The following is a 22,224-nucleotide window of genomic DNA, read 5'->3' as shown; positions in this document are numbered from 1 at the left end:
TCAAACTAGACAGCAAGTACACCCCTTTTACAGTCTCTGGTACACCCTAGCAGAGCCATAGAAAGAGATGTTCAGTTGAATTCGTTCAATATCAAAACACGACTTGCAAGAAAACAGTGGTAGGTAGCTAACAAGCAAAGCTAGCCTTACAATCAAGGTTATTTGATGCTTACAATCGTACTCAAGTTAGCTAGCAAGCAAATAGCAAGAAAGCAAGCTTTTTCAAATGAAAAACGTTTCAGCTAAAATGAATAATACATGCATTACTTTTCTAGCCAGCTTGCCATGTTAAAATTATTGTGGCGTCTCGTCTAGCAGCGATTATAGCCTAACTATCGAGATTCTAACTTAGTAATTGGAGATAAAACTTTTTTTTTGTACTCCACGTAGATCATAAACCCTTGAATATAAAACGACTAATTGAAAACGGTTGAGAAATGTAAACGTTATAGTGCTTTTTATCCAGAAAAACCGCAGCTCCCTCGTTTACTTGTATTTGTTTACAGGCCAGTCTTGCCTGGACAAATATGACGGCGACGTTAACGTACGATCCAAAGGCCAATGCGGCGTCTGTGTATATGTTGGCTGTAGGTATGGGGCATGCCCCCGCCAAGCCGTAACTTGGCGGGATGGTCATGAAATCATTATCCAGGATTTACACCAAGCACGGCATTCCCGCCGCGCTGTCGCCGGAAGACATTTATTTTATATACGCATTAGATAATTGTTTAGTTTCCAACAGGGAAATACGTCCCATTAAAATTTAGGGGCTTTCCGTGCGCTTTTTATACGGTCTAGGCCTATTCAAAAAGGCAATCTACTGTTTTTGTGGATCATATGCTGTCCAATTTGACTTTGTATAAATACGAGAAGCAGAGAAAAAGGCAGATTTGTCCATTATTGTTCATTGTCATGCCGCGTGGGGATAGACTTGCTGTTTCATAGCAGAGCAACGTCTACGAGCAATGTCAGTTCAGTTAAGCCATGCCTTCGTTGTGTAGCCTATTAATGCTGGAATCGTGTTATAATTTTTTATTTCTTTTGAGCGACACCAAGTCACTTGCTTGGTTTTATTTTGTTTAATAAATACTTAAAGATACTGTTGTCATTTTTCTTGGATCATTTAAAGCTATTCATGGGAAATTACAGATAACCCATAATAAATGTTTAAGCAATGTTCTAATTCTAAGGGAAGAAAATTAGAACGAAGTAAAATGTATTTCTAGTATTTATGAGATTTGAACTCAATTTTTGAAAAAAAAAAAAAAAAAAAGTGACAGCACAATTGTGCACTTCCTGCAAAAGAACATCTTGTGAGAAACATGAATAGTTTGTCATTATTCTCCTCTTCCAGTACAGCGGTAGACTACGGAAATGCTCCGTAATGCTCATGGCTCTGTAAAATGGGATGAAAAGAGGTAATTTGCTTAGCTATTAACAAATGCAGCTGCACCACACCCACTGATAATAGCTAGCCTATATTTAGTTTAATCCAGCCCAGTTTCCAGGGGCGCCACTGCACTTTCTGCAGTGCGCTGTGCGGGAGAGATGCTACGCTGCATTGAATTTAATTAGTCATTTAGCAGACACTCTTATCCCGAGCGACTCACGCAACTTATTACATAGCATAATTGCACCCATTTATACAGCAGGATGTATACTGAAGCAATGCTTAACTGCCACCCACATACACATCACAGGACACAACAGGGCTCTGACATCACTCTTAACACAACACAACATCCTCATAACTGGTAAAAAAATAAGAAGATTTAAGAAAAAACAGGACAAAATGAGATTTTCAATTAACACAATGTACTATAAATGCAGTTTTGGTTTTATTCCATGCTGGCTTTTAAGTAGGGCGTGTATGCATGAGTTCATTAGATATCATTGCATATTTTACAACAGTTTGTGATAAATAACCTAAAGAACCTAAGTTGATCTCTGCAGAGCTTGCAATAACTAATTAATGGCACTTTCCAAGCCTCTTGAGTGCATCAAAAATCAGAAAATTGTCTCACACGTGTGCATTTCCCCCCCCCCAGGGGGAGCATTCCCCCTAGTCTGAAACGGTCATACAAATTTGGCCCCACCACATCTGTAGCTGTCGTGCCACCTCTGATGTAGCATAATTCTGCCTTTAATGAATGCGCAAAGTGTGTGAAAACCTGTCTGTTCAATCAATACCAAATACTTCTATGTAGGCTAGAAAACATGCCCAAATTTTGGATTGTTTATGTAGACTTGGTGCCCAATTTCAACATCGTACATGCACATTAAATATCTTTGATGTTCCTTCAGCATGTGCTTCTTATTCTTGAAAGGACATAGTTTCCTTTAAAAAACAGATACAGTATGTGAAATTGTAAGGCAGTTTACAGAAGTGTGCTCCTTATCAGACCTCCAAAAGAAAACAGACTGGTTACTGTGCTGACAGAGAGTCAGCAAGTATGATAGAGAGACAGTGCTGAGTTGCAAAACATCAAACTGAGTGAGCATTATGTAAAACTTCAGTTCTCCAATTGATGTCATGGGGAACAAGTTGGTGTCTCAGCTACAAAGATTAACCTGGTGTGATATGCTTACAATGCAAGCAAGATCATTGATCTATGCAGTTTTGTTAGTATTGTGTCTTTATTTGATGATTTTGTGTTTTGCTTTGATCTTTTCATATATCATGGGAAGAGTGTAATGGTCCGGGGTTAACACGGTCTCCTGTGCATATGCATATGCGTATAGCCATTTATACACACACTTTTGCACCATTGTATATTGTCATTATTACTGAACAAACTGACCAATAAACTGCGTTCAGTCTAACCTGGTATTCCTCTTTGACTCTTACCACTGCACACTTAGCAGTTTTTAAGTCCTCCCGTACAAACAGAACTCAGGATATCTGTGCCTCGTACTTGCCTATACAACAGTGCAACATAGCAGGATACGTAGTTGTAGTTGTAGTTGTATTTATGCATGCTACAAAAACCAAAGACATGTCCATGTCTACCAAGTTGGATAGTAATCTTTATAGAGAAACACTATTGACGGACAGCAGTCTCCGCCATTTATGCATAACTGTTAGCACAGAGGAAAGGTTAAAACACTATTTTGGAGTTTGATAATCAAGATAACATTAAATTAATCTCGTTCCAGTAGCACCGGGTAAGACTACACACATTCCGTTGCCATTCAGATACTCCCGCTGTTCGTGGAGGGCTACCTTGCAGTTGGTGACCTCGACATGACAAGTTCTGGTTTCTCACTGTTGGTGACCTCGATGCACTGTTTGGTGTATCTGCGGGGTTTCTTACAAGTTCAGTTTGTCAATCCTATGCTTTTGCGGTACAGCTGGTCTTGTTTCTACAAAGAAACACTAATCAGTGAAATGATAGCAGCTGGCTGTAGTACCATGCAAATATGTCAACAATGTTATCTGGTCCAAGCCAGTGAAATTGACATCCAGGTCTGCAAAAAATCCACGCAGCTTGTTTTTGTGTCCACTTGTCTAATTTTAGACAAAAATGAATGAATACTACTAATTAAACTAGATTTGCAATATACTCAGTGTGCCAAGTTCTTCCTTTATTATTTATCTGTTTTTGTTCTTGTAGTACCTGAGCCATAATTGGGCTGAATGTGCGAAAGTCTTTTCACTATTTAGACTTTATAAATATAAAATAAATCAATTGCAAAATGAGTGATGTCAAAAATCTTTAATGACTTTGAGGTTTTAATAGTTGAGACTGGATTCATTCAATAGATAGATATTTTCTCTAGAAACACCTTGAGTGCATTGCTTTGGTGAATGATTCAAACATATTTCTTCAGGCACCAATGTTAATCTGATATATTGTGAATTGCTAAATTCCCCACTAATACTATTATTTGCCAGATTCTTTGTCCACAGAGTTACTCATTGTTGATATATGATTATATTTTGGCAGATTGTAGCCTAAGTATGCATTTTTGATTCTCTTGTGATTACGGAAACCAAAGCTACACAGAAAACTTTACACACTATTATGCTATGTACAATAAGAAAAAAGAAAAAAAAAATTCTTATCAAAGTATTCTTTCAGGACACTGCATTCCTGTTTTGTAATGTATGTACTCATCCTATCTTGTGACATATGCAGACATACAATCATATATATGCATAGAAGTGTGGATTATAATCTATCTGGACATTCTGTACACATCTTTTTTTTCTTACCGCATGTTCTGGGAACTCAGTATAAAATGCTGCACTGACATTGTCTCTATTTAAACATATTCACTGGAGAGGAACGTTGAGCTTGGGTCTGACAAAGGTCTGTGACTGAATTTGCTTCTCCTGCATTCTGGGACCTGTGCGAGTACCTAAAGATCAAGCAGGTCAGTTTATTCTGCCAGATTGCTGGATGCTCTAATAACTCCATTTTGGACTCACCTCTTTGCCTTGTATGTTTTTGCTCCCTGGTACTCAAATCACGGCCCTTGGGGTCCGAGACCTGCTGGTTTTCCACCCTCCCTTTCCTGGGAGTCAGGTGTGAATACAGTCTGGGCAATCAGTAGTGCTAATTGTTTAGTTAATTACTTGGGGGGAAAGAAAACCAGGACGGGATTCGGATTTGAGGTCCAGATTTGAGTATCCATGTTTTTAGCTGTTTTATTTGTTAACTGTTTTATTTGTTAAATGCTTTATGCCTTAAATGTTTTATAGAGCCTGTTTTTCTTCTCTCAGATGAAATAATGTTATGTGGAGGAAAAGTGTAGACCTAGATTCAAAATACATTTGGCTTTAACTTAAATCAAAGTCAAATGCAATCCTTATTTCTTTTCTTCACAAGCACAGTTTGGCCAGTCCAGTCAACACCAACTCGTACTGCCTGTAATCCTAGAAACCTGACAACCAAAAACAAACTCCCTTCCTTGGTAGATCAGATAAATAAGCACAGAAAATTATATTCAGATGAAAAATATCTGGAATAATCACCATATTGTGCAATAGTGAACTTTTTCATTTTTCATTGTACGTTTATTGATTAGCACTCGATTCATTGATATTATTTCAATCCATATTGAATCAATCAATATTTTCTTTTCTTTTTCAGAAGCAACATAATAACCAGGACCACCTACATGATGAAAAAGCAGATTACTAATATGACTGTAGCTAAATTCATGGGTATTTCTCAGTGCCCAGGTAATGTTGACATTTTGCAGCTTTGCTACTGTTCACTATGATGATTTTGCATTTTTAATGATTGCATTGAATCATTTTATATGAGGCAATTATTGATCCAGACCATTGTCATGCTACTATATGATGTTAATGTTGTGATGTTATTTGTCAAGATTTGGCTGTGGACCTTCTCTCCTTTCATTTCCCTCTTTTTAATTTGACATCCTTGGTCCTCCTGCATGGTGTGTGGATCAGCCTTCCTGGCTAATGAAATTACAAGCCAGCTGTCTCATCCAAAGAAAAGCATCATGGGTCACTTTGTCTGGCAGTGTATGGAAGTAAACAACACATTCCTGATGAAGAATGCTGTAAAACTTTGTCAAATACAACCTGACCACAATATCCTGGAGGTAAAAATAAACCCATCATCCCGCACACATATTTATGTGATGAACAATAATGCAAAACAAAACAATAGCGCAAACCTACCTACCTCAATACCACTGTATAGCTGTACTCTGGTTGTGTAACCAAGGCAAGATTATGCATCATCATTGCATTCAAACCTTCATTGTCATTCCTTACCTTGTTGTTACAATTGACAAGGCTGTTCCGTACTCATAGCTGATTTGTTGTTTTTGGTGGTTGTTCATAACTGGTCACTTTGTGGTGACTACTGATTGGCTGTTGCCCTCTCAGGTAGGGTTCGGGGCTGGTATTGGATTGCATGAAGCCACAAAGTTTATGACGGGCCCGGAGGGCAAGCTGTTTGGTCTGGACCCTTCTGAGTACATGCACAAAGTGGCACAGGAGCGGCTGGCTTCTCACCTGGGTGCAGGTAAAGTGCACCTTCTGCGGGGGCAGGTGGAGAGCATTCCCCTACCTGATAAATGCATCCATGGAGTCTACCACTCCAACTGCCACATGTACTGGCCCGACAAGACTGCTGCTGCCACCGAGCTACTCAGGGTCATGAAGCCAGGTAAGCGGAAGTACGGCACAGTAACACTATAGCCGGTACTGTGTTCTTTACATGATATTACATCATCAGTATACACTACAGTCATTTGGCAGGCGCTTCTATCCAGAGAGATGAGCAGTGGTACAGAACATCAGTGTTACTGTCAGAAATGCAAAATGTCACCAAGAATGCACAGAGACCCATTTATAATCACTAAGTGTAATGTTAACCTAACAAACAGTCATTTGTTTTGTTACAAAAGAACGTATGAGTAGACAGATAAGCTATCTCAGCGGAGCACAAACTGTGGGTCACGAGGGAATATCTATTGCGTCGTGAAATCATTGTGAGTTATCCCGGATTTACACCAAACATTCCCACGGCGCTCTAGCTGGAAATATTTTCAATGGAGAGGCGACCCATGTAGTTCCTACTGCACTCCGCCAAACTGCTTATAACAGTTGTCCTTGAAGCAACTTCTTGTTTAGGCCAGCGGTGCACAAACAGGGTCGGCCAGGCAAACATAGGTCACGCGGGATATCTATTTGGTCATGGTATCATGTAGCTTATAGCAACACTGCTAAATGCAATTAGACCTATGTGAAAATGTGGTGTAAGTCCCTCTGGATAAAGGTGTTTGCTACTGTAAATGCCTGTAATGTAATGTAATGTAATAATGCTCATTTTACATGGTAAACGTATATTTTGATAATCCGCAGGTGCAAGGATGGTAGCCACAGTGGACATGGCGGTCCTCAGGGGTGGGGTCAGGCAGGGCTTCTTCCAGGGCATGTCTATAGAACCAGAGCCTTACATGGAAGCCCTGAATGCCGTGGGCTTTGTGGATGTGCACAAGGTAGATAAGCAAGATGGGAGCCGAAACTTCCTGGCCATCTTTGCTACGGCTCCCCCCACCTCAGAATGTTCCGGAGCACTGCGAAGCTACGCTGCATTGAATTGAATTAGTCATTTAGCAGACACTCTTATCCCGAGCGACTCACGCAACTTATTACATAGCATAATTGCTCCCATTTATACAGCAGGATGTATACTGAAGCAATACTTAACTGCCACCCACATACACATCACAGGACACAACAGGGCTCTGACATCACTCTTAACACAACACAACATCCTCATCACTGGTAAAAAATAAGAAAATTTAAGAAAAAACAGGATAAAATGAGATTTTCAATTAACACAATGTACTATAAATGCAGTTTTGGTTTTATTCCATGCTGGCTTTTAAGTAGGGCATGTATGCATGAGTTCAATAGATATCATTGCATATTTTACAACAGTTTGTGATAAATAACCTAAAGAACCTAAGTTGATCTCTGCAGAGCTTGCAATAACTAATTAATGGCACTTTCCAAGCCTCTTGAGTGCATCAAAAATCAGAAAACTGTCTCACACGTGTGCATTTTTTTCTCCCAGGGGGAGCATTCCCCCTAGTCTGAAACGGTCATACAAATTTGGCCCCACCACATCTGTAGCTGTCGTGCCACCTCTGATGTAGCATCCAACTGAGTGAGCATCATGTAAAACTTCAGTTCTCCAATTGATGTCATGGGGAACAAGTTGGTGTCTCAGCTACAAAGATTAACCTGGTGTGATATGCTTACAATGCAAGCAAGATCATTGATCTATGCAGTTTTGTTAGTATTGTGTCTTTATTTGATGATTTTGTGTTTTGCTTTGATCTTTTCATATATCATGGGAAGAGTGTAATGGTCCGGGGTTAACACGGTCTCCTGTGCATATGCATATGCGTATAGCCATTTATACACACACTTTTGCGCCATTGTATATTGTCATTATTACTGAACAAACTGACCAATAAACTGCGTTCAGTCTAACCTGGTATTCCTCTTTGACTCTTACCACTGCACACTTAGCAGTTTTTAGGTCCTCCCATACAAACAGAACTCAGGATATCTGTGCCTCGTACTTGCCTATACAACAGTGTCATAGCAGGATACATAGTTGTATTTATGCATGCTACACAAACCAAAGACATGTCCATGTCTACCAAGTTGGATAGCAATCTTTATAGAGAAACACTATTGACGGACAGCAGTCTCCGCCATTTATGCATAACTGTTAGCACAGAGGAAAGGTTAAAACACTATTTTGGAGTTTGATAATCAAGATAACATTAAATTAATCTCGTTCCAGTAGCACCGGGTAAGACTACACACATTCCGTTGCCATTCAGATACTCCCGCTGTTCGTGGAGGGCTACCTTGCAGTTGGTGACCTCGACATGACAAGTTCTGGTTTCTCACTGTTGGTGACCTCGATGCACTGTTTGGTGTATCTGCGGGGTTTCTTACAAGTTCAGTTTGTCAATCCTATGCTTTTGCGGTACAGCTGGTCTTGTTTCTAGAAAGAAACACTAATCAGTGAAATGATAGCAGCTGGCTGCAGTACCATGCAAATATGTCAACAATGTTATCTGGTCCAAGCCAGTGAAATTGACATCCAGGTCTGCAAAAAATCCATGCAGCTTGTTTTTGTGTCCACTTGTCTAATTTTAGACAAAAATGAATGAATACTACTAATTAAACTAGATTTGCAATATACTCAGTGTGCCAAGTTCTTCCTTTATTATTTATCTGTTTTTGTTCTTGTAGTACCTGAGCCATAATTGGGCTGAATGTGCGAAAGTCTTTTCACTATTTAGACTTTATAAATATAAAATAAATCAATTGCAAAATGAGTGATGTCAAAAATCTTTAATGACTTTGAGGTTTTAACAGTTAAGACTGGATTCATTCAATAAATAGATATTTTCTCTAGAAACACCATCTCTTCAGGCACCAATGTTAATCTGATATATTGTGAATTGCTAAATTCCCCACTAATACTATTATTTGCCAGATTCTTTGTCCACAGAGTTACTCATTGTTAATATATGATTATATTTTGGCAGACTGTAGCCTAAGTATGTGATAAATCTGTTTGGCTCCCTCTTTCAGTACACTCCACCTCATAGTCAACCTCCCCAACTTGTCGTGTGACCACAAAGGGCCCTTGCCACTTGGCGAGCAATTTTGTACTGGAGGTTGGAAGTAATACCAGGACTTTATCTCCCGGGGCGAATTGTCGTAGTTTCGTCCCTTTATTATAGTGCCTCTGCTGATGCTCCTGAGCCTCGAGCAAATTCTCCCATGACAACCGACCCAGTGTATGGAGTTTTGCTCGTAGGTCCATAACGTATTGTACCTCACTTTTACTGGGGCTTGGACCGTCCTCCCAGCTTTCTTTAACTAGGTCCAATATTCCCCACGGCTTTCTACCGAATAATAACTCAAAGGGAGACAATCCCGTGGTGGTCTGGGGAACCTCGCGCACTGCAAATAATAGAGGGACTAACCATTTATCCCAATTTTGGCTATCATCGTGAACGAACTTTCGAATCATGGACTTCAAAGTTCTATTAAAACATTCAACGAGCCCATCCGTTTGGGGATGGTACACGCTGGTTCTAATAGACCGGACGCCCAATAAGCCGTATAGCTTGTTTAGTGTGCGTGACATAAACAAAGTGCCCTGGTCCGTCAGAATCTCTTTCGGGATTCCGACGCGGGAGATAAGCTGAAACAGAGCCTGTGCAACACTCTTAGCTGAAATATTGCGCAATGGCACTGCTTCGGGATACCGGGTCGCATAATCCACCAAGACCAATACGAAACGGTAGCGCTGGCTGCTCCGTTCAAATGGCCCGATGAGGTCCAGGTCTATCAAACGGGACCTCTGTTAAGGGTAGGGGGCGCAACGGCGCTTTTGGGGTGACCGGGGTATTTACTAATTGACATTCAGGACAGGATGCACACCACCGACGTACGTCTGCCCAAATGCCCGGCCAATAAAAACGAGCCATTATACGGTGTAGTGTCTTATCATACCCTAAGTGCCCCGCCATGGGGTTGTAATGATCCACCTGGAAAACCATTTCCCGGCGGCTTTTGGTACCAACAATTGGGTCATTTCTTCACCGATCTGAGCGTCACGACACACTCGATACAACCTGTCCCTAATGATAGAAAAATAAGGGTGAGAGAGTACTGCGTCGGGGCGCACCTGGTGACCATCAATGCGCATCACTTGGTCATAGGCAAAGCGTAAGGTGTCGTCCCGAGACTGCTCGAGTGGGAAATCCTCCGCGGGGTGGAACACAGGGACCCGGGGAGTCTCAACCTGAGACTCGCCTGGGTCCGCCCCCCCCTCGGTCGTGTCGGACGACCCTGCATCACCACCGTCAACAGCACAGACGTCACACGTCCCTATCTGTCGTGATCGCACCCCAAACAGGTCCCTAGAAATCTGTCGAAACCCCGCCCAATCAGTGCCCAAAATTAGGGAGTGCGAGAGCCGGGAGCTAACCGCAGCCTTCAGAATATGCGATTTTCCCTAGTAACAAATTTTCACGGCCACCACAGGATACTCGTGCACATCCCCATGCACACACCGAACGGAAACCCAGGATGCCTTTACCCATGCCTCGGTTCGAACCAGGCTTTGCTGTATCATGGACTGCATAGCCCCTGAGTCTAACAGCGCCCGGTGTTCACTCCCTTGCACCCTTACCGGGATGCAGTACGCTCCCTCCGGATCGGGAGCAGAAGTGGGCGGCCCGACCACCCGGACCAGCTGCCCCACTTCCATGATAGGACAGTCGCGGCACAGATGACCCGGCTGTCCGCACCGCCAACACCCCGGTCCGAGCGCCTGAGGAGCCCTCTGCGAGGTGGAGCCCCCCGCCTCTGAGCCTGTGTCTGGAGATGGAAAAGAAGTAGAGGGGAGATTAGGTCAAGGGAGGAGAGGGGGCGTGGCACGGGGAAAAGGATTAGGCCCAGCACGAGGAGGGGGTCTCCTCCTGGGTGCTGGTTCCGGCCGCTCTTGCTGCTGGGAGCCTGGGTAGAGCGCCAGGTGGTCCTCCGCCAGAGTGACGGCCCCGTCTAAATTAGTTGGTCGATGGCACCGAACCCAGTTGGCTGTCCCCTCCGGCAGCCCATGCACGAACTGCTCTAGGACCACCTGCTCGACGACACCCCCTGCAGACTGGATCTCCGGCTGCAGCCAACACCGGGCCATGTCCGTCAGGCGTTGCGCGTAGGCGAAGGGTCGGTCTCCTGCACTCAGGTTTGCCTCCCGGAACCGGCGCCGCTGATCTTCTGAGCTGCAGCCAAGCTGGTCCAGAACCGCCCTCTTCACTGAGTTGTCATCTGCCCGGGCACCGGGCGGCAGCCCATGCGCCGCCAGTTGAGCTTCGCCCGTTAAGAGGGGCTGGAGACATACCACCCACTCCTCCAAGGGCCACTGGCACGCCTCCGCTGCCACCTCAAAGCTCTCAATGAACGCCTGGACATCATCCTCGGCAGTCATTTTTGGGTGATGGATCCGGAGCTGAGGACGGGACTGGTGGTCCCGGGAGCTGGCTTCGCCGGCGGTGGCCAGCTGTCACAGCGCCTGCGTCTGGAGGAAGGCTTGTGCATGCAGCACCTCCACCTGCTCAGCGTGCACCACCGCCTGCCTTTCCTGCATTTGAGCCATCCCCTCCAGCATCCGCGACAGCGCTATGAGAGGCTGCCCCACCTCTCTCCGGTTCAGGTTGGGATCCATCCCGGAGTTTTTTTTTTTTTTTTTACTTCGCGTGGCTGTCTCTCTTTCTTCCGATACCAGTTGCTCCCCCGCACGGGCCACCACTGTGGCGAGGTGAGTGCCACCGCTCAGGATATAAAGAGAGAGAGACGAGTTCGTATGGTGCACGTCTTTTTATTTTTAGCCGAACACCCGGCTTTTCCAACAATTTATTTAACAAGGGTTTTTCTCTATACACCACTTCCTCCGTGCAGCACGTCCTCCGTCACCAGCCCCCGTCTGTCTCCGAGAACACCTTTTAAGCACCCAGGCTCACTGTCAAGGTAATCAGCACATTGTTAAACAATTACATTTAAAGAGCGGTGCTGATTAGCAATCCTTAACAGTTGTGGCATACAGTCCGAGAGCCGCCCCGTCCACTCTCTCTCTGCAGCCAACGCACAAACCACGCCCCCCTTACCACGCGCATGTTCTGGGAACTCAGTATAAAATGCTGCACTGACATTGTCTCTATTTAAACATATTCACTGGAGAGGAACGTTGAGCTTGGGTCTGACAAAGGTCTGTGACTGAATTTGCTTGCTTTGCTGTGCGAGTACCTAAAGATCAAGCAGGTCAGTTTATTCTGCCAGATTGCTGGATGCTCTAATAACTACATTTTGGACTCACCTCTTTGCCTTGTATGTTTTTGCTCCCTGGTACTCAAATCACGGCGCTTGGGGTCCGAGACCTGGTTTTCCACCCTCCCTTTCCTGGGAGTCAGGTGTGAATACAGTCTGGCCAATTAGTAGCGCTAATTGTTTAGTTAATTGCTTGGGGGGAAAGAAAACCAGGACAGGATTCGGATTTGAGGTCCAGATTTGAGTATCCATGTTTTAGCTGTTTTATTTGTTAACTGTTTTATTTGTTAAATGCTTTATGCCTTAAATGTTTTATAGAGCCTGTTTTTCTTCTCTCATATGAAATAATGTTATGTGGAGGAAAAGTGTAGACCCAGATTCAAAATACATTTGGCTTTAACTTAAATCAAAGTCAAATGCAATCCTTATTTCTTTTCTTCACAAGCACAGTTTGGCCAGTCCAGTCAACACCAACTCGCCAAACTATGATGATGAAGGAGATAAAGCATTACTTTCATTTATTTATAAGATAAGGTTGAGGATGAAGTTTGATTTATTCTGGGCTCCATTTGTTTTTTGAACAATCTTATGATTTCTGCCTGTAATCCTAGAAACCTGACAACCAAAAACAACTCCCTTCCTTGGTAGGTCAGATAAATAAGCACAGAAAATTATATTCAGATGAAAAATATCTGGAATAATCATCATATTGTGCAATAGTAAACTTTTTCATTTTTCATTGTACTTTTATTAACAAGAACTATTCATTGATTAGCACTCGATTCATTGACATTATTTCAATCCATATTGAATCAATCAATATTTTCTTTTCTTTTTCAGAAGCAACATAATAACCAGGACCACCTACATGATGAAAAAGCAGATAACTAATATGACTGTAGCTAAATTCATGGGTATTTCTCAGTGCCCAGGTAATGTTGACATTTTGCAGCTTTGCTACTGTTCACTATGATGATTTTGCATTTTTAATGATTGCATTGAATCATTTTATATGAGGCAATTATTGATCCAGACCATTGTCATGCTACTATATGATGTTAATGTTGTGATGTTATTTGTCAAGATTTGGCTGTGGACCTTCTCTCCTTTCATTTCCCTCTTTTTAATTTGACATCCTTGGTCCTCCTGCGTGGTGTGTGGATCAGCCTTCCTGGCTAATGAAATTACAAGCCAGCTGTCTCATCCAAAGAAAAGCATCATGGGTCACTTTGTCTGGCAGTGTATGGAAGTAAACAACACATTCCTGATGAAGAATGCTGTAAAACTTTGTCAAATACAACCTGACCACAATATCCTGGAGGTAAAAATAAACCCATCATCCCGCACACATATTTATGTGATGAACAATAATGCAAAACAAAACAACAGCGCAAACCTACCTACCTCAATACCACTGTATAGCTGTACTCTGGTTGTGTAACCAAGGCAAGATTATGCATCATCATTGCATTCAAACCTTCATTGTCATTCCTTACCTTGTTGTTACAATTGACAAGGCTGTTCTGTACTCATAGCTGATTTGTTGTTTTTGGTGGTTGTTCATAACTGGTCACTTTGTGGTGACTACTGATTGGCTGTTGCCCTCTCAGGTAGGGTTCGGGGCTGGTATTGGATTGCATGAAGCCACAAAGTTCATGACGGGCCCGGAGGGCAAGCTGTTTGGTCTGGACCCTTCTGAGTACATGCACAAAGTGGCACAGGAGCGGCTGGCTTCTCACCTGGGTGCAGGTAAAGTGCACCTTCTGCGGGGGCAGGTGGAGAGCATTCCCCTACCTGATAAATGCATCCATGGAGTCTACCACTCCAACTGCCACATGTACTGGCCCGACAAGACTGCTGCTGCCACCGAGCTACTCAGGGTCATGAAGCCAGGTAAGCGGAAGTACGGCACAGTAACACTATAGCCAGTACTGTGTTCTTTACATGATATTACATCATCAATATACACTACAGTCATTTGGCAGGCGCTTCTATCCAGAGAGATGAGCAGTGGTATACTGCAAAATGCAATTAGACCTATGTGAAAATGTGGTGTAAGTCCCTCTGGATAAAGGCGTTTGCTACTGTAAATGCCTGTAATGTAAATGTAATGTAATGTAATAATGCTCATTTTACATGGTAAACGTATATTTTGATAATCCGCAGGTGCAAGGATGGTAACCACAGTGGACATGGCGGTCCTCAGGGGTGGGGTCAGGCAGGGCTTCTTCCAGGGCATGTCTATAGAACCAGAGCCTTACATGGAAGCCCTGAATGCCGTGGGCTTTGTGGATGTGCACAAGGTAGATAAGCAAGATGGGAGCCGAAACTTCCTGGCCATCTTTGCTACGGCTCCCCCCACCTCAGGGCCACAGTGAGAATGTTTCGGAGCACTGCGAAGCGGCAAAATGCTTTTCAGAAAATTTGAATCTAGTAAAGAGAAAAAACGTAAAAAGTGAAATACAAGTCTAAGACTACAAGGCGTTTTCAGTTCATCAGCAGTACTGTATTGAAAACATGTTAATCAGGCCGCTGATTCTGCCTAATGACAATATTATCTGTCCTTCACCTTTTTGAATATCACATTTACTCATTTTTAAAAATGTTTTATCCCCCATTCTCTCCAATTTTGAATGTCCAGCCTCATTTAACAATACTCATTGCTGCAACCTCTCACCTCTGCCATTGTTTCTGCTTATGTGTTTGTTTATGGAAATGATCTTAACCTAATGTAACAAGCATGTCAGCTGTCAGGTAATGATAATTGAAGTCATGTTTTGGCAAAGCTCTGGCAAGGAAGTGGTTTCAGTGATCAAAGAGAACTCCCTCCCTAACGGAACAAGCACGCTTAGAAATTACACTGGAGGAAAACTGTGGTGGAGGTTCCGGAAGATGCAAAGTTAATTTCATTGAAGCTCTCGTCTCTTGCGTCAGTATTGAAAGCTCCTCAAAGATGGCTGAACCAAAAGTCTACAGTGCCAAATGAATAATATACTCTTTGGTGTCTGAACTGTCTAATAAGAGACTAATAGAATAAAGAATTAAGAAAAAACAGGAAGTAATTTGCACTATGTTCAAGGAATTGTGGAAGTCAAAGATTTAAGAGTGAACACACCTCCAAAAAATTACACATCAAGCAATATTCCCATTTGAGTTCCATTTGAACATACTGTATTTGCCTGAGCTGATTTTCCAAATAAACAGTTTTCTTTAATTACATTGTCACATCGTTGTTCTTCTTAGGGCTTTTCTTTCCAGCAGATAACAGCTTCCTGCCTGTCTCTAAGCTGGTGAAAATGTATAACCTGTAATAATGAGTGAGATTCATTACTGAGTTGCTGTGTAGGTAGTGAAAAAGGGACTGGGGTGATTCTTACTCAACTGCCAAATATAACCACGTTTTCAAATTGAACAATGAATAGGTGAAACCCCTCTGCAGTGAGAATGGAAACAGTTTGGAGGTTGCTGCTTTTAGTTTGGCCCTTTGATTCCAATGGTTCTAATGTCATTTCTGGGAATGGACCAACCTCAGAACAAAGGCGACAGGAAACTAGCGACCAAGCTGTTTCCCCCGCTGTGCGAGAATCATTATCAGTAAACAACAGGAGGAATGTGTGGGTAGTAGAACAGCCCTGACAACACCCCCTCTCCCCATTACACCCCAAGGCTCCACTACCAGTCAGCCACCCGCTCACCCCCCCACGCACACACACACATGCACACGCACAAGCACACGCACACACACACACACACATGCACTCACAGTTTAGTTATAGGCACTTTGTAACAAGGTCCATCTGCTGATGTTTTCACAGTGTCGTGTTGCATGTGCTTCTTGCCATCTTACCATGTAATGTACTTTTAATTTAATTTTTAAATGTAACTTTAATGTATTGTTGTTTGTTCTTTCTTGCTGACAGCCAATTTTCCCACCGGGATAAATACAATGTCTATCTAATTATCTAAAACATTCCTCCAGATCCCTCAGAATTTGCAATGCACAATATTGCTATAAGAAATATATTTTTAAAAATTATATAAAACAAGGTAAAAAATTTATGAAAACAGAATTCTGTGCTGAATGTTGATGAAAATAGTCTTATTCTAATACTCTATCTTAATAATAATAGGCTTCATTTTAAATTGGAGTAGTCTGCTTTAATATTATGAGTGTCGATATGATCAAAGTATTTTAATACGCATATTTGCCAGCCATGACACAAAGCCCCACGGAGCAAGATGCTGCTGCCGCCCACCTCTTCGGCTCACTGACCACAGGCTTCTAGGGGCTTTCCACAGCACCAAAAGGGTTCTCACGGGGTGCTGTGATTCTGCCAAAAATATTGTTGGCAAACAATCCCATTCATCTAATCAAAGGTAAAAATGAATCAATTAATAAAAGAAGAGGTAGACGGTGAATTAACTACTGACAATGCACAGAAGCTCTGTAAGAGTTTGAAGTTTGTAATGTCATCAGATTTTTTCCTTGCAATAAAAATGAATGCCTGAACAGAACTTTATCACTATATCTGTGCATATTTCAAAAGTACAGAAGTAAATTGCCAGTGATTGATGATGCTGAAAACATTTTCCTTTTGACCGTTTTTCTTTGACATGTTAATTTTGTATTTTGGGCTAGCTTCTGTCTTTTGATCTAGGCAAGGCACGCTGCCTTATGAGTACTGCAACAGTGTTCAGGTTCCTGCACTTTAATTTCTTTTCAGACTAAGAAACAGGGTTGTTATAACTTTACTTAAAAACTCCAACACAGTCTGACATTTAACAACTGATATCCTATCATTGTTATGCAGATGACACACAACTCTTCTTTTCTTTCCCCCCCTCGGCCACACTGGTCAATGATAAGATCTCTTCCTGCCTGGCTGACATCTCCACCTGGATGGCCAGCCACCATCTGAAGCTCAACCTCAACAAAACTGAGCTGCTCTTCTTCCCGTACAAGACCTCCTTGCTTCGTGAACTCTCAATCACGGTTGATGGCACCACAGTGACTGCCTCTCACTCTGCCAAGAGTTTGGGGGTGGTCCTGGATGACCAACTGGACCTCAAGGAGCACATCAAGGCAACATCAAGGTCCTGCAGATTCCTCCTATACAACATCAGGAGGATTCGACCATACCTGACGACGCACTCCACCCAGCTGCTCGTCCAGGCTACGGTGACCTCTCGCCTTGATTACTGCAACTCTCTCCTTGCAAACCTGCCAGCTTGTGCCATACAGCCACTACAGATGATTCAGAATGCTGCTGCCCGGCTCATCTACAACCTCCCCAAATTCTCCCACGTCACTCCTCTGCTGCGATCACTTCACTGGCTACCGGTCGCTGCCAGGATCCGATTCAAAGCCCTGACCCTTGCCTACACTGCCGCCAACAGGACAGCCCCCATCTACTTGCAGGACATGATTCAATTCTATGTGCCTGCTCGACCACTCCGCTCTGCAGCAGCAGGGCGTCTTGTAACCCCTCCCACCCGCCCAAAGGGATCACAGAGCTTCTCCACCCTAGCTCCCCAGTGGTGGAACGAACTCCCCGTCCCTCTCCGAACCTCCCCTCACTATCCATCTTCCGCCGTGGCCTGAAGACTCATCTCTTCAGACTATACCTAGAATAACCACCACCATGCTGTGTATATATATATTAAAAAAATAAATTAAAAAAACCCTTTTTCCTGTCACTTGTTACATGTTGCCCCATCCCTGCACTTCTTGGTAAATTGTATTTGTCCTAATACTCTAGCTTAATCTTCTGCCTAGTTTGGCTTTGCAGATGTTAGACCAGGATAGTGTTCATTGTTCTCGGCTAGAAATAGCTGTACAAAATAAGTAATTGTACCTTACTGAACCCGTGTTCAGCAGTTGTCTACGATCATGAAAATGCACTTCTTGTACGTCGCTTTGGATAAAAGCGTCTGCCAAATGAATGTAACGTAATGTAATGTAATATCCATCTTCTGTGATGAATATGCAGGTGCATGCTCTGGCTTGTCTTTGATTACCTTGATCAAAAAAGCACGGTCACCCTGAGTGTTCAGTTTGGGAGAAAGCCTGGTCTATGTGGTTCTGTGTATGCAACAAACCTAACTAGCCTACATGATTGGACTTCTGTTCCTGTAGACATGATCAACGAATCAGCTCTACTGTTGGCTGCTTAGCACCCACACAATGGATGCACTTACAGGTTTCAAAACTTGTGAACAAAAGGGCTCAATAACCATTACGGCCTAAATTCAGCACCCACACAGAGCAATGGAAGCCACATTTATTTATCTACTCCACAATTGGCAACCACATGATTTCATAAAATAGAGATGCTATCACACTCGCCTTGCCACCGTGAGTGAAAATGCCAGATATAGCTATAGTGCTAATTGCCAGATTTTGCCCCTGCTTTTGATTGGCTCTAGGACTGAATCTGTACTTTTCGTAGGCAGCTGTTTACGAGAAGGACACCTCTACCTGGCAGGGGTGTCTATTCTCTGTGTTTCCATGACAGACGGAAATACACATGCAAGCATCACACAGATAAACATTTAGCATGTGGCTTCGGTGGCCTCCCTGTCCAGCAGTGGTATTGTCTTTACGTGCATGGGGGTGGTTCCTTCACCAGCTGTGGTTTGTCCACAACGCTCACCTGCCTCAGCATAGCATAACCTACATACTATACAGTGCATACCACCTCCTGTACAGATTGAACATCTCAATGCACCCCCTCAACTCAACTCTGCCTCAGGCCTGAACATTTTGAACATGCTACACCTTCTAAACCTCCACACTATCAAGGACTACACATCTTGTTTTTGTACCTCTAAAGCTGAGCACTGATACAAACTCTGTTCAGGTAGCTGTAGCTTGCTCTGCAACAGAAACCACACAATGACATCAAAATAACAGCTAATCAGAGATTTGGCTAGAGCAGGTGTTCTCCAACTTGGTCCTGGGGGCCCCTTTGTGTACACTGGTTTTTGTTCCAACCAGTCACAATCCCAGAATTTTTAACAAGCTGTTATTTTTTTATTGATGAGATACTTTCCACATTTAGAGAGATTATTTACCCACTTAAACCACATAATGTCAGAAATAGGTATTGTGGTAGAAATTACCTTTCCCCCGGTCAGTGAGAAGAGTCCAACAGACTTACACACAATATTCAGTTCAGATACCTTTATTCGGCCGAATAGGAGAATCCACATAGTGCCACAACACGTCTGTATGAAAGCTCCCAGAACAGGGGAAAAGCCATTCATTTTATACAGTTAGAAGTAGGTGAAAGGCGGGTTCTGGAATTTTTGCGAAACCTGTCTGTCCCAAACTGTTTTGCTGCTTGTCCCTGATTGGTTAAAAACACTGTATTTCTGAGATACAGACTTGTTTAGACGTTCTGACTTCTTCAAGGCTATAATGTCACAGTGACTAAAAACAATGGAGAAATGCAGAGACAGTTTTCTGGGGAAAATAGGAACACGCACAGGAGGGGCTATGCATTCCCAATAATTCTCAGTTAGACAGAAAAGAAATTTAAAATGATTTCTTAAGCTTATATAAAAGCGAGTAAATATGTAAACAGTAATTTCTCATTTTTCCCTTACAGTATGCATGCCATAAAGAATAAAATCCCCATGTTCATATTTGTGCTCAGTATGTCAATTGCATAAAAAGAGGTACATCTTAAACAAACTAAAGGACGGAGTGTGGCACAGTGGGTAAGGAACTGGGCTTGTAACCGAAAGGTCGCAGGTTCGACTCCCGGGTAAGGACACTGCCGTTGTACCCTTGAGCAAGGTACTTAACCTGCACTGCTTCAGTATATATCCAGCTGTATAAATGGATACAATGTAAAATGCTATGTAAAAAGTTGTGTAAGTCGCTCTGGATAAGAGCGTCTGCTAAATGCCTGTAATGTAATGTAATGTAAAGACTGAGGTGAATAGGCTTCTAATTGATGAAAGTGTGGACACCTGGCACAATAAGGAAAACAGCAAAAGCACCTAATTAAGAAAAATGAGTAGCTTGTTAAAATTATGGGATTGTGATTGTGGTTGGAACAAAAACCAGCATATACAGGGAGGCCCCAGGACTGAGCCTGGGAACCCCTGGCCTAGGGTACCCATATTTGGTTTTCAAAAAATATTGAGTAATGTGCACAGGCGTAGGATAAAGGAATAACATAAGCAGAGGAAAATAAATATGCCTGATCACAGCTGTGAGTCAGTGCACCTCAGAAATGAACCCTTTAATTTCTGAATAGAACTGCTTCCTCAACTGCTCAGACATTTTCTGCTATGATCAGTTAAACAGCGCCAAACACAGTATAACTGTGATCAGCTGAAGACATGACAGAAGTACACAAAAATAAGAACATTTATGTCTCATTTGTGACTGTCCCAAAAGTTGACAGTTGCTATTTAAAAAATTGGAATAAAAGCAGCTGTTTGCAATGTGTAATAACAAACACTCCCAAGATTCGTGGAATGTAATTTTAACCCCTGGTGAAGAAGAGCCGGCAGTCACTTCCTCATATAAGCCCTGCCAGCTCACTGTCATGCATCACACAGCTCTGAAAAGTATTGCTGAGGTTATTAAATCCCCGCCGCCCCCCCCCCCCCCCCCCCCCCAGGAAGACTGGTCGTAGTACTGTTAGAGTGGGAGAAGGTGAATTTGAAGTGAAAAAAACACAGGCAGCCTCAGATGCAAGTTCCCCAAGGAGCATAATTTGCTTGCATGGGGGAGCATGTAATGATAAAACAAAAAACAACGTATATATTAATATATAATATATATCAACTGGGAGATGATTAGACTAGGAATTTGGACAAAAGACTAGCTGCACTAGCTTATCATTTACAATTAACTGTCAAGGAACGTAGTTCAAAACTGTAACAAGTAATACAGATAGATTCCTGCCATGTCCAAGAGTACATTATCATATATTATAAATAAGATTATTTTGTCACTTCTCTGCCTCTGCCCCTCAATGCCCATTGAAATTATGAAGAGAATAATGACCAAGAAACACAATATTGAAGCATTTCATGACTCCCTTATGGTTGGCAACGTGTGCAACACAAGCAGTTCCAAATGGCTTAATTTTACAAAGACGATGTGTCGGCAATCAAAAAACTGCTTTCATACTCCATCAACTCACCCTGACCTTTTGTACAATAGATGGTCTTCTTTGTTTTGCAGAATAGATGAATATATGCTGTAGTCATCAAGAAACTTGTCTGTGGAGTTGTGCATTGTTGCGCATCAGCATCTTACCGCTAAATAAACTGAATATCTGATAAGCAGTGGATACCCTCAACCACATCCTTTGAAGGAGCTGCTGTATCAAAACCAAAACCAAGTGCAACAGTCCTTATAAAAATGTTGCAAAACTGCAGATGTTTGTTCAGTTCCCTGTAATGATACTTTTTTGTTTTAAATAAGTTTACATTGATACAGTATGTAGTGTCTTGACAAGTATGTAAAGATGAATCAAAAGGCATTGCATGTGTGTGTGTGTGTATGAGAGAGAGAGAGAGAGAGAGAGAGAGAGAGAGCGATTTAGGCTTGATCTATTATGCAAGAATATAATGTGGACATTCATGGTTTATATAATGGTCATAATGGAAATAAATACAATGGCAATTCAGGATAGAATCAGGGCCCAGCAGTTATAACTGCACAATAGACAATGGTGGGGTGTAATTTACCATTGCTTTGGCCCACAGAGAGATTAATCTTCATGCTTTTCTTAAAAACTGCTGACAGGATGCTCACTGTGCAGGTCAATATGCTTATTGCCACCCTCGGTGAGAGAGACGCCTCCTTCAGCAACAAAACACAATTTCACCACAACACTTTCACT

At 42.5% G+C, this 22,224-nt stretch overlaps 3 protein-coding genes and 1 long non-coding RNA gene across 6 annotated transcripts; 3 read left to right on the top strand and 1 right to left on the bottom strand.

The window, feature by feature from the left end:
- Positions 1-24: 24 nt before the first annotated feature.
- Positions 25-2,823, top strand: LOC135250383 (uncharacterized). The gene is made up of 2 exons (XR_010328915.1): positions 25-544; positions 1,191-2,823. It is a non-coding gene; the product is annotated as an uncharacterized LOC135250383 (long non-coding RNA).
- A 1,394-nt stretch (positions 2,824-4,217) lies between these two features.
- On the top strand, positions 4,218-7,651 carry LOC135250380 (arsenite methyltransferase-like). 3 transcript variants are annotated; one of them, XM_064326600.1, is made up of 6 exons: positions 4,242-4,377; positions 4,838-4,917; positions 5,097-5,188; positions 5,423-5,577; positions 5,867-6,149; positions 6,848-7,651. In XM_064326600.1, exons 3-6 carry the CDS (start codon positions 5,125-5,127, stop codon positions 7,087-7,089), a joined length of 744 nt encoding a protein of 247 aa, XP_064182670.1. In that variant the 5' UTR covers positions 4,242-4,377; positions 4,838-4,917; positions 5,097-5,124; the 3' UTR covers positions 7,090-7,651. The 3 variants fall into 3 exon arrangements, with proteins under 3 accessions (XP_064182669.1, XP_064182670.1, XP_064182671.1); XM_064326601.1 differs by having other exon boundaries at positions 4,267-4,377; positions 4,833-4,917; XM_064326599.1 differs by lacking the exon at positions 4,838-4,917 and having other exon boundaries at positions 4,218-4,377.
- Positions 7,652-10,395: 2,744 nt separating this feature from the next.
- On the bottom strand, positions 10,396-12,859 carry LOC135250376 (zinc finger and SCAN domain-containing protein 30-like). Its single transcript, XM_064326593.1, has one exon. It carries the CDS (start codon positions 11,517-11,519, stop codon positions 10,944-10,946), a length of 576 nt encoding a protein of 191 aa, XP_064182663.1. The 5' UTR covers positions 11,520-12,859; the 3' UTR covers positions 10,396-10,943.
- LOC135250375 (uncharacterized methyltransferase YdaC-like) lies at positions 12,279-15,569 on the top strand. Its single transcript, XM_064326590.1, has 5 exons — positions 12,279-12,349; positions 13,196-13,287; positions 13,522-13,676; positions 13,966-14,248; positions 14,522-15,569. The coding sequence occupies exons 2-5, from the start codon at positions 13,224-13,226 to the stop codon at positions 14,731-14,733; spliced, it is 714 nt and encodes a 237-aa protein (XP_064182660.1). The 5' UTR covers positions 12,279-12,349; positions 13,196-13,223; the 3' UTR covers positions 14,734-15,569.
- The last annotated feature ends 6,655 nt before the right edge of the window (positions 15,570-22,224 follow it).

Source organism: Anguilla rostrata, chromosome 3 (assembly GCF_018555375.3).
Source record: "Anguilla rostrata isolate EN2019 chromosome 3, ASM1855537v3, whole genome shotgun sequence".
Taxonomy (NCBI): Eukaryota; Metazoa; Chordata; class Actinopteri; order Anguilliformes; family Anguillidae; genus Anguilla; species Anguilla rostrata.
The sequence above is the reverse complement of the archived record's forward strand: the minus strand, read 5'-3'. Positions and strand labels throughout refer to the sequence as shown.